Below are 12,701 nucleotides of genomic sequence, written 5' to 3'. Positions count from 1 at the left end.
GATTATCAGATGGGAGGCTTGAAGCCCAGGAAGCTAAGGAAACTGCTGAAGGTAACACCTCCACTTAACAGCAGAGCTGAATTGTGAACATAGGCAGTCTAACTGCAGATTCACTTTCTAATTGGACAGTTTCTATTGCTGTGCCATCACATGAAAGAAAAGGTAGTTAACATTCTCTAGAAACCTTTTAAAATTTTTTTCTTTTTTGTTTAATTTAGAAACAATCTTATTTTACATATCAATCCCAGTTCCCTCTCCCTCCCATCCTCCCATGCTCCCCACCAATCCCCCCATGCCAACCCCAATTTACTTCCCAGATAGGGTAAGGCCATCCTTGGTGAATCATCAAAGTCTGTCAGATCATTTGGAGAAGGGCTGAGAGAGTATCCTTCCATGGGAATGGTCTCCCAAAGTTCATTTGTGCACTAGGGATAAATACTGGTTTCACTGTCAGAGATTCCATAGACTGCCCAGGCCTCCTAACTGGCTCCCACATTCAGAGGGTTTGGTTTATCTGGTCCAATGCTGGTTCCTCAGCTTTACTACTGGGGTCCATGTGCTCTCACTGGGTCAGGTCAGCTGTTTCTGTGGGTTTCTCCAGCATAGTCTTGACCCCTTTGCTCATCACTCCTTCTTTTTCTACAACTGGATTCCAGGAGTACGACTCAGTGCTTAGCTGTGGGTGTCTGCTTCTACTTCAATCAGCTACTGGATGAAGGCTCTACAGACACTTTAATAAACAAAGAAAGTAAAAGAGAGGAAAAATCGTATTATTAAAGCTATTCTACTTAGCTTACTCCTGTTTTCTCTGTCTTGTTCAAGGTCAAGGTTAGTGCCTACTTGTCCTCACCAAATGGCACTGTAGAGGGACTAGACATCAGTTACTATTCTAGACACTCTCTAGCTTCCGATGAAGCGTGAAGCTTCCTCTTACTTCACCCAGGCTAGTCATCTGGTTCTCCCTGGTTTCTCCTTCTTGACAACAGTAGTCCAGTTGTCCCATCACTCATTAGGCTGAGAAACCCCCCACAGCTCTCAAAAAACCTCAAGCCTGAGCCAATTCCACCTAACACCAAGGGGAAAGATGAAGCATTTGTGCTCCAGGCTTCTCATGGTAGTTTTTAAAGCAACATAACCAAGGGAAAGCCTTAGCTTTTGGCATCCATACCACAATAAAAGCATAAGGATTGTGTTTTCATTTTATAAGATTGTAGAAAGAGCACTGTTTGACTCTAAGCTCTTTTTGTAATATTTCAAGATGGTCCTCACACAGTGTGCTGACAGTCTCCAAATACAGTTTTGTTTTCCGTTTTATCATCTTCCATCCCAAGATCACCTGTCATAACTCATAGTGGAGCATAGCTAGTTCTCTGTGAGAGGTTCTGACTCTGAGGAAGATCAATACATGATTGTATCATTGATTGTAATGGCCCTGAACAGAGATATACTAATAATCAGAGAGGCTTTGTGGAGGGTACCAGTGACCTCATGACAACTGGAACACACAGTCTATGGGAAATGGATCTGTTATCTGTGAAGCTCCAGGTGGTTGAGAGAAAATGATGCGAGATTTAATAACAAGAATTTTTTTGGAGTGACTTGCAGTAAGTTAGAAGGAAAAAAGCTTTGGAGTGACCTCTGACCTTTGAGAGGTTAAAGGGTCATCAGTTAGCCTCCACCCTCTTCCTAGATCTGAGATTATTGTTGCCTTGTGTGATTGCCTAGTAACTGAGACAAACAGGGAGATTCAGGAGGAAATTCAACTGTTCATGAAGTGTTTTCTGTCTGGCCTGGATTTACCCCCTCATAATGGCAGCGGAGTGGACACATTATCCTGAGATATTTGCAGGAAGTTGCTGCTTCCTGAGACTGTCTTGATAGCTGAAGGGATTTCCCCACAGTGAGGTCAGAATGTCATGCAAGGAGCCTCCTAGTCAGGCTTCCAGGCAGGCACACGAGGGGCTTTCTCAGTCTGGGCTATGGGAAGAAGAAGGTCTCTGAGGTCCTCCTTTACATCCCAGACTGGAATCCCATCCACTAGTTCCTCACCAAATGACCACAAAATCACCTCCAGTGACCAGCAACTTCAGTCAGTCCCATATTTGAAATCTCTTCCTTAGGTGGCACTAGGACTTTCTTCTGCCCATTAGCTATGCATAAAATAAGTTCAGCTCAACTTCCAGCCCACAGAATGGTCCTTCATATACTTGAAGATGTTCACTGTGCCCATTCCATTTTGCTTTCTCTTTTTTTGTCTCAGTGGGCCCACTAAAATCTATGATCTCCTGCTTCCTTGCCTGTGGATTAGTTTCCCTAGCATCCTTGTGACTCCCTGTTCAACCTCTGCCTCCTCATGATTTCTAGAACAGTCAGTCCCTCAAGTGTGTCTGTGTGTGAAATATGGTGTGACAGCTAATGTCTGATCCATGATATCTGAGCACGTCTTCACACTCCAGCTGGGCTAGCTCCTACCTCCTCACAGTTCCTTAGGTACTTCCCCATCTTCTCCTCCTTCATTTCATCCTTCATCTCTTATCTCTTACCACCCCTCCAATCTATCTCATTTATCTCCTGTGTACACTTCCCATCTCCAAAACAAATCTATCCTTCAGTCTTGCACCCCCTGTGGTTGCCCCATCACACCCATTTTGAAGCTAAACTTCTTAAAATGCATTATCATCGATAGTCCACTTCCATTTCCTACATTAACCCCATACATCGTGGTTCCTTTTCACCACTCCACTGAACATAGTCTGCAAAGCTCACCTGTGTTTTTCAAACAGTGACTCGATGGATACTGTGAATCCCTGTTTTCCTTGACAACAGCAAGTGGCACTCCTGGTTGCAGCCTGTCACATGGGTCCTGTGGCAACTGCCTGATGTGGGATGTCCCTCTGTATGCATTGCTTTTGTTGGTTAATGAATAAAGCTGTTTCAGCCAATGGCCAGGAAAAACAGAGGCAGGAAATCCAAACAAAGATGTGGATAGAAGGAAGAGGAGTCAGGGAAACACCATGTAGTCGATAAAGGAGTAATGTGCTGGAGCTTTAACTCACAGCCTCATGACAATACACAGATTAATAGAAATGGGTTAATTTATAGCTAGAGCTAGCCTTAAGAAGCCTGAGTCATTGGCCAAACAATTATTCTTTAATATTAAGCCTTAGAGTGTTATTTCATAAGTGGCTGTGGAGACCCAGTAGGCAGGAGAGAAACTGGTCCGGTGGGATCAGGAGAGACAGAGGAAAACATCCAACTCTAACTGCCCTGTAGGTCTCTACTTCTGTGGTTCCCCTGATCACTGTCCTGGCTGAACACTACTGTGACTCTTTCAGTTCTTAGGTGTATCCTGGGATATTATCCTCAGCTTTGCTCCCTGCCTGCTACATAAGTACTTTCCTGAAGATCCTCATTCTTCAGCCCTATGATTTCAACTATTCTCACCACCTTCAGTTGAATGTTTCTCCCTCCTGAACCTCATGCACAGTTCTCTGCTTCATTGACAAGTTCATCCAAATGCCACACTGAACCCCAGGCTCAGCTGTCTAATCTAGTAAGTTTAGCTCTCTTTCCTCATCCTTCATCTCAAAAAGTTCCCCTCTTGAACTAGGATTGACACGTGAAGCAAACTTGTTTCTAATTTAAATTAAATTTTTAAAAGAGGGAAAAAAGAACCCCTCTTACAGAGTCCCTCCTCTTCATCTTCTTCATCTTCCCTGTTGTCAAATCCTGTCCATTTTCATCAGTACCTACAGTGTGTCAGGATTTTGTATGCAGTATCTCATTTAACATTCATAACAGGACCTATACAGAGGTGATGATATCATCCTTCTACCTTGCCAGTGAAGACTGAAATCCATGTCAAATTGTTTATCTATGGTCATTCATGTAGTAAGAGCTGGAACCAGACTCTTGATATCAAAACTCTCTCTAGTCCTCCATAGTCTGCCTTCCTTGTGATTTAGTATTTTTACTTCCTGAACATCTTTTCCTCAATTCCTTTTCCCCTTCCATATCCCCCATTGTCATACACCAGTCCTTCACCATCTTCCACTGTGCAGAAGAACTTGTCTCCAGTGTGCCCTCCCAGCTATCCATCCATCATCTACTTTGCTGCCAGAATCAACTTCCTGAAACACATGTCAGCTTCCGGCCCGTGCTTCTCTGTCTTCTTTAGGGTTGTTATTGATGAGACACCATGACCAAAACAACTTGGAGAGGAAAAGGTTTATTTGGCTTATGTTTCCTCATCACTCAGTGTTCATCATCAAAGGAAGTCAGGACAGGGCCTCAAACAGGGCAGGGACCAGGAGACAGGAACTGATACAGAGGCCATGGGGTAATGCTACTCACTGGCTTGCTCTTCCTGGCTTGCTCAGCCTGCTTTCTTAGAACCTAGGGCCACCAAGGGTGGCCCCACACACAATGGGCTGGGCCTTCACACATCAATCACTAATTAGGAAAATGCCTAACAGGCTTGCCTACAGTCAGATCTTATGAAGGCAGTGTCTCAACTGAGGCCCCCTGCTCCTCTCCCAGTGACTCTAGATTGTGTCAAGTTGACACAAAACAAGCCAGCACACCCTTAGTGGGTCTCTGCTCTCCTGAAAAACATTTGGCTCTTTGCAAAGTCACTTTAAGGTGTGAACCTGGATTCCACCCAGCCTCATCTTCCCCCCAAACTCATCCATTGTTACTCCCCCCTACCAAGATCAAGCCCTATGCATTTTCTGTAAGTGCAGGAGGATTTTCTACTCCTTTTCTATGTGAATGTTGTACCCTCTGCCTAAGTCCTCTCTCCTCCCCCATCCACACCGACACAGGCTAGGAACCTTTACTCTTCCTCTAAGCCCAACTCTGAGTCCCTGCTCATTGAGGGTCTTACTGCCTTCCCCCCAAAAGAGAATTGCCTGCTCTCCCTAAGTTTTCCCACATGTCTGCACAAACCTTTGTTATTGTCCTTGTCATGGTGTGCTGTAATTACTTTTCTATTTTCTAGTGTCCCCTTCAAGCTGTAAGATCTTTGCATTCTAGCAGGTTCCATTGCTCATAGCAGATACTAAAACTTATCCCTCTGGCTCTTCCCATACCTCCCCACAAAATTCATGAACTCTTTTACTTCAGTTACTGTTGTTACATGTGACTAAGTGTCCTACACAGGTCTGTGTTCAGAAAAATGTGGAGAATGGGTGGGGGAGGGGAGCCAACACAAAAGGGGTGAGAGCAGTCTTGTAGCATCCTAGCCAGTGACAGCAATGCAGTAATTCCAGAGAGAGATGGCTAGCCTTGAATCCCCAGCCCCAAGTGGGGCGGCAGAGTTGATGACACATCAAGGGGAAGTCTATGGTCAAATAAGTTTAGAAATTGCTGGGTTAAGCCTTTTTCTTCATGCATAACTTTTCAAAGCCTTTAATATACACTAGGTCTGGTACATGTAATATAAAAAGTTATCCAAACTTCTTTTACTAAGGAAATTTATCTGAGAGCATTTCAAGGGCATACAGTTTAATGGAATGTGTAAAATTTTTTAAAGACCTAGAGTTTCATGACTCTGCCAGTACTAGTTCCTGGAAGAAAAAAAAAAGAAAAAAGAAATAATTTTCCATGGGGTGATGACTGATAAGTTTCACTGGGCGCTAGGCCAGGGGAGACCTGCATTTGGTTTTCATAGGGAAAACAGAGCAGACTCCCTTGGGAATATGAGTCGTAGCTTTTAGTCATTGGATTCAGATGCAGGTTGAGCTAGCTCACCTGTTTCTTCCAGCTCCCTCATGTTTATTCAGGCTTGAAAGGGGTCAGGTCAGGTTTTTGAAAGAATGACAGGCCCCAAACTCTGGAACAGAGATCGTCTACAGCCTCTGGAACGGTTTGTTCTCACCAGCAGCCCTCTCTGTGCCTCTGGTCAGCCTATGAGGGGAAGAGCCTCATGAGAGCTTGGCCCCGTGTGATGTCCTTAGCCTAGGTCTCCTTAACCTGCTTACAGACACAGGTCACCATTTACGGCCTGGGGGAGAAATCAGACATCCACCCATCAACCCTAAGAGAGAGCCCTAACCTTGGCATGGAATGACTTCCATGACAGTTCAAAGAGCACTTCCCAGATGTGCCCAAAGGGAAGAAGTCTGGGACTCTCCATTTGTCTGGGGAGGGCCTCTTTCTCTGAGGCAGGATTTTTCTGCAGGAGTGTCAGATGTTCCTCTGCTGCTGTCAGGGTTACAGGGTGAAGAGTTCAAAGGTTCAAATGGGGACAGATAAGCAGGAGCCTCTCTCAGGTCAGGGTGTCTTCTGGCAAGACAGGACTAAAGGGCAGCAGTACACAGTCTGCCCTAAGACTGGGGGAGAGCCCAGAGTAAGTGACTATAAGCAGGGCCCAGACTGGAGGAGACTGGGTCCTCCCTCTGAGGTCGCTCCTGAATGATAGCCACCTGCTGGCCTGCCTTTGTAAGTACAGAAACGACCCTACAACTGATTCTTCAGATTTCCTTGCCAAGTGTAACTCCTACTAGGAACTATGAAGGTCTCTATCCCCTGACTCCCCCACCACATCTTAAAGAAATGTCTGAGGGAAATGCCCAGATGTCACATCCAACCCCAAGCATTAGGTAACCTACGCCCACTTCTAATGGCCTCAGATCAGGGAATTGTGAGCCAGAGAGAAAGAACCCTCAGGTAAGACTCAGTGTTTGTCAGAGACAACAAAAGAAAACCATTTTTCTGGCTCCCTGCCTACTGTTTACTACCCGTGTATCATTCCAACTGAGAAAGAGTCAAGCGCCACTACCTATTGAGTTTTATGTCTTCTAAATCTGGGTTGCTTTTAATACAAACCTGAAGTATAGCCAGTTAGAGCCACTCAGGACTCCTCTGGAAGCTGTGTGTGCATGGTAAGGTAGTGTGGAGACAGAGAAAGCTTGGAGTGCTGCCGAGCCTCAAAGACCAACTATTTTTCAACCGTTGTTCTTGGAATTTTTACAAGTATTTAATTGATAATTAACATTTGAATTTATGTTTCAGTAAAAGCCTGTGTACATGGATGAAATGAGAGCCCTGCTTTTCACCTGATCCATTTAGATTTCCATGTTGAATTTTTGGTTTTGTTCTTAACTAGGTTGTAACTAGATGAACAAATTAGGAGATAAATTCACCACACCAAAATCCCACCAAGTGCTTCATGTATCTACTCTTTTCCTAAAACATTGAATGATAATATTGGCTCATCACAGGTTTTCCATAGTTATGGATAGATAGAAGAATATTGGGTGGATGGATGGATGGAAGGATGGATGGATGGATGGATGGATGGATGGATGGATGGATGGTTCCTGATTCATACTGGCTTAGTTTGACAGAAGCTATACAGTGGAGGCTAAGGGATTAGGACAATACCATTCAAGGCTCCCAGCTCACAATGGAGCAGATACTGGGAATTCGAGAGAGAAGTTTCAAGCTATTTGTAGAAAGAGTCCTTAGCCTAAGTGCTTTGCATGTAGGCTTAATCTATTATTGCCCTTTAATTCTGGTAGCTGAGTCTCCTAGGCTTCCTTTACATGAATAAACAATGGGTAACATCTCATGAGTTAAATGTGATGGTCACGTTCATTCAGAAAAAAGTCCTGATTGACCCATGCTTGGTGCATGATTAGGGAGAAGGGGCTGTTCTTGCCAAAGAGGTATGCACTACAAGCATGAGGCCTGCTTGGGACCATCTGTGGAAAGATTTATTACCTTCTAGACAGGATGTGCGGGACCTATTTGGTGGCAATTTTCTCATGAGGTCCCTTGCCTATGAGGGAGTGAGCGGCATTGATATGACCCAGAAATCACATTTAGACCTCATCCTTTTGAGCTAGGCTTACTCTGTTGGATATAAATGCCAGTGACTCGGTGAATCTGTGTGTCTGCCATGTGTTTCTAGAGTCTTAGTGCTTCTGGTAGGGGCACTGAGAGATGGGTTCATGCTACAGAGTCCTGAGCAGAACAAGGTCACTGTGGCATCCCGGTGCTAAAAAGTGCCAGGCCTGAGTCAGGCATCTCGTGGGCCTGGCCTGTAACTGAGTGAGGTACACCTGCTACTTCACCTTCAGACCTGCTGGAGCTTCCCTTCTGCTCAACGGGCACAATGCTATCTCCCTTGCCAACTTATGTGGGCTCTTGTAAGGATTAAACAATGAAGGTGATTTTTTTCTTCGGTGTTATGAAAGAATAACTGATTAAAACTCTGTATTAAAACATAACATTTATGATTTGAAATTTATGTATATTGTGAAATAATTGCCCTGACTAGGCTGACATATTTATTATCATACATGGTCATCTTTGTGTGTGTGGCCTAAAACCTCAAGGTGTAGTCTCTCAACAAATTTCAGTTATACAAGTTGAAATTTGTACACAGCAAACATGGCACTATTAGTTACAGTCAGCAGGTGATTTTTTAGACTGCTAACTGCTAAGTACAAGTGTCATTTTGGCCACAATCCTTTTTTTTTGTTTTTGTTTTTCAAGACAGTGTTTCTCTGCCAAACAGCCCTGGCCATCCTAGAACTCACTTTGTAGACCAGGCTGGCCTTGAACTCACAGAGATCCACCTGCCTCTGCTTCCCATGTGGTGGGATTAAAGGCGTGCGCCACCACCACTTGGCCCTCTGGTCACAACTCTTATTCACACTCGTGGAGTAAGTACTGATGAGGTGGTTAGAGACTCTCTGTGCCTCTTAACCCATCACCCAGGCTTCTTTTCCTTCTATATGAGTTTATGAGAGAAGACTAGTCACAACTGGTTTAAAATGGAGCTGTAATAGAATCCCAAGTGTGAAAGACAACACAGAAGGCTGTAGGGGAAGTAGTGGCATCAGAGGAAAGCTAAATTTCAAGTAGGCCAGGACAGCAAGCATTCAGAGTAATGGGATGTAGGAGAATTTTAAAATCACAGGTCTAGCTCCAGAGGACTCTAGAAAAGGGGAGAAGGGCAGGGTGTAAGGGATCGGGGTTGGATGATGAAAGTGCATAGCACTGGCCTTGGACTTCAGCATGATCGTCAGAAGATTTCATTGTCTGCCCAAGTGTAACTCAATGGGACAGCAGGAGAGAGGGCTATGAAATGCTTCTCCTTGAATTCCCTGTATTCTTAGGTATGATTATGAACATTCCATGTTGCTATCTCTGTACATAATTAAATACAGATTGCCATATTTTTCTAGTTCTTAGAAAGTAATTCCAAGTCAGGCTTTGGTGGCACACACCTTTAGTCCCAGCAATGGAGAGGCAGAGGCAGGTGAGTTCGAGGCTAGCCTGGTCTACAAAGCAAGTTCCAGGACAGCCTCCAAAGCAATACAGAGAAACCTTGTCTCTAAAAACCAAAAAAAAAAAAAAAAGTAATTCCATAAGTTCTCTCAATGCAGTCCATGATCTACTTACTATTCTTTGGACAATTGGCATTGTGCAGTACCCAACAGATAGGTGCCTGATGATACGTTAAACCATTCTTATCTGCAGATTCTGCATTCCTGGATTCAATCAATCCCATGCGTAAAAGGTTTAAGAAGATCCAATACATATATATATATAGACTCTTTTCTTGTCAATAGTTACTAAAAATTATAAAGCATTTTACATGCAGCATTTATAATATATAAGGTGTCATAAGTAATTTGTAACTAATAATTATATAGGATAATGTATGTAGATTATATTCCATAAGGAATTTGATCATCCACAGCTTTGGCATCCATAAGGAGTTCCACAACAAATCTCCCTTGGATACTGAAGGACAATTGCACTATGAATAGAAATAATAAATAAAACCGCCCACTCATAAATATAATGTCATGCCTGTCAAGCCAAAATTTACTATGAATTTTTTTGTTCAGGTTATGAATTGCAAGCATTTGTACTGGGAGTAGGGAACAGAATGTCTTGACATTTTACTATACATAAGACTTTCAGTGTTGTTTCACAACTAGCCTGGGGCTAAAATTCTGAACCGCTTAGACAACAAAACAAATGATGTGCGTGTATCCTTCTATCACATACTAAAATATACTCACACACTTGACCTTGAAGCAATACTGCCACCCATTTGCTAAGGTAAAAATAAGACAAAAATTATAAACACCTTTATTCTGTGTATTTCTGTTTTATGTCTCGTTTAATTTTACCTAAATATTTCCCCTTGGTTCTATGGAATATAGAACAAAAGCCCTACAATTCAGTTTAATCTAATTCCAACTTGGAATTGCATTAAAAAAAACCACATGGACCTAATAATCCCACTGTTCCTAGTACTTCTGAACCTTCTCAAACCTGCTCTTCTTTGGGCATGCATCCCCAAGGGTGTTTCCTGGTCCAGGAACAGCCAGTCTGACAGTTTATACACTGTCCCCCTCCAGTCTCTGACTGAAGCTCCTCCCTCCACTTCTAGCCCCCTTTTCTTCTACTGAGTCTTGTCCCACAGCCTGAGTGAGGCCATCTGTGAGATGGGCCTAGTGATCCATACTTTCTTTGAGCTTACTAACTGTCCTTGTATTCCTGGAAGTTGGGGAAAACGTTTACAGAGGTAACAGTGGTTTCACGGGGTGGCCTATCTGGGTCTTCCTTGTGTCTTGTTGGAAAATAACACATGAATTTTGAGGACTGGAACAACTCCAAGCCTAGGGGTCTGGAGAGGGTGACAGCAGGCTTTGGAAACTTCCAGACCCAGAGTGATTCTGTTCAGTGTTGCCTTTGGAGTGAGCTTTCTGCTGGGATCTTAGATGGTCACAGGCTTCAGAGAAGGCAGGACCTGTCTCAGCCTTGCTGATACTTCTGTGGTATACATGGTGGTTTGTGGAGGGTCCATAGTCAACATTAGATGCAGTGAGGTTGACTTGGTAGACTGTGAAGCCCTTGGCCCCTACACTGTCCCATCCACATACATAATGGAACAGACAGAGGTCTCCTTCTAGGAGTTGCTGATCCAGCCAGGTGACAAAAAATAAGAGGAAGGGCCCACTTTACCCTTACCTCTAGTCCTGAGCCTCTCCTGTATCCATCTCAGGTAGGAGCTGCTCCAAGTGGTAATCATACTTTCTTTGCTCCCTCTTTCCCCGCCCTACAGGTTCGGAATAAATTGCCTCATCCAGTTTGAAGACTTTGCCAATGCCAATGCCTTCCGTCTGCTCAACAAATACCGCAACAAGTACTGCATGTTCAATGATGATATCCAAGGTAAATTTTCATCCGCCTAACGAAGTCACTGGGTAATAACACTTTTTTTTCACAAGGCTCACCCAAATGCCAAAAGCAGGGGAGGAAGTTGTCTCATAACTGGTTTGCTGCCAGAAGCTGTTAAAGAAACAATATTAGACTTGGAGTCAATTTCCACTTGGCTCATTCTTAGCTCTGTGACCTTGAACATATCTCTCCACTTGGCTAAGCTTTGGTGAGCTTAAGCACCAAATGGAAATCATTAGTATTTCAGAGGTAGATAAGAACTATATGATTTCATATTTATAAGAAGTTCCATATACTTCCGTCAATTCTTAGCTACCTGAACTTGGAAAAATCAGTTTTCTGACTATAATTTTATCATCTGTTCTGAGAGGACAATACCTGCATCAGGAAAGCACTGTAAAGATTGCAAGAGCCAGGGATAGGAGACTGAAAGCCTCAGTGGGTAAGTGACACCTACTGCCCAAGCATGAAGATCTGAGTTTGGTTTCCATGTTCACATAAAAAGCCTATTGCACATGCCTGTAATCCCAGTGTGACTGATACAGGAGGATCACCGGAGTTTTCTGACCTTCAGACTTGCTCCCGTTTCAACGAAAGGCCCTGTCTCCATAAAATAAGGCACAAGTGATACCCAATGTCCTCCTCTGCTTCTAGGCATACTGGTCAACATGTGCGTACATCACATACATGTACACATACAACACACATACATGCACGTGCACACAGAGACAGAGAGAAATACACAGAGAGGGAAAGCTTATACACAGAAAATATGACTCCATAACTTATCATATCAAAACATCAGTGCTCATAAAAATAGCTTTCCCTATTAAAATTCCATAGCTGTAATATCTTGCTTGCAGGCTTCCAAACACAAGGTGCATCCCTGTCAGAGAGTCATGACAAATCCTTCCCTAAGCTTGGCTGAGAGTTCTAAGTTTGAAAGACACTGGCAACCTGAGACACAGAGCATTTCAAAAGTCAGTCTAAAGCATCTTTTAACTCCAAGTCACTTGGTCACCTGTGCTAGAGCCTTAAAATCCCCTAAAGGAAGTTGCTTCTTGCTTTGGAGGTGCCTGTATCAGAAGCTGGAACAGAGCACAGACCTCTCAGATGCTCTTATCTGGCTCAGGAGATCTCATGAGAATGGTTCCTAGATTTTTGTAAGGCCCAAGGGAAACCTTGATGGCTCCACTTGTTACTTAACAGATGAAGTTGGGTGAGCCAAGCCTGTTAAACTGACAGGTCACATCGGATGAAAAGAATGAGCTAGTACGGAATGGTCTCATTCTTGAGTACAATTTGACATTCTACAGCTGATTCCTCACACACCCAAAATGAGAACAACTCCTCAAGACAGTTAGCGGTATACGAGAGAAAACATAGACCCAGTTTAACGTTTATTGCTGATTATTGGTAACTTAATAGGCACTATTCTAGGAACTGAACACATTTAACCCTGTAAGATACTAGCGGGGCTGGAGAGATGGCAA

At 43.5% G+C, this 12,701-nt stretch overlaps 1 protein-coding gene across 3 annotated transcripts in view; it reads left to right on the top strand.

Annotated features, from left to right (window-relative positions):
• The window catches only part of Me3 (malic enzyme 3), a 197,004-nt gene that overhangs the window by 164,567 nt on the left and 19,736 nt on the right, over window positions 1-12,701 (top strand). For all 3 annotated transcript variants that reach the window (XM_013116382.3, XM_013116381.3, XM_040728802.1), the window contains one exon: window positions 11,093-11,202. In XM_013116382.3, the coding sequence (XP_012971836.1) occupies window positions 11,093-11,202 (110 nt within the window). The remainder of the gene's footprint in view (window positions 1-11,092; window positions 11,203-12,701) is intronic.

This window comes from Mesocricetus auratus, unplaced genomic scaffold, assembly GCF_017639785.1.
Source record: "Mesocricetus auratus isolate SY011 unplaced genomic scaffold, BCM_Maur_2.0 Super-Scaffold_4256, whole genome shotgun sequence".
Taxonomy (NCBI): domain Eukaryota; kingdom Metazoa; phylum Chordata; class Mammalia; order Rodentia; family Cricetidae; genus Mesocricetus; species Mesocricetus auratus.
The sequence above is the reverse complement of the archived record's forward strand: the minus strand, read 5'-3'. Positions and strand labels throughout refer to the sequence as shown.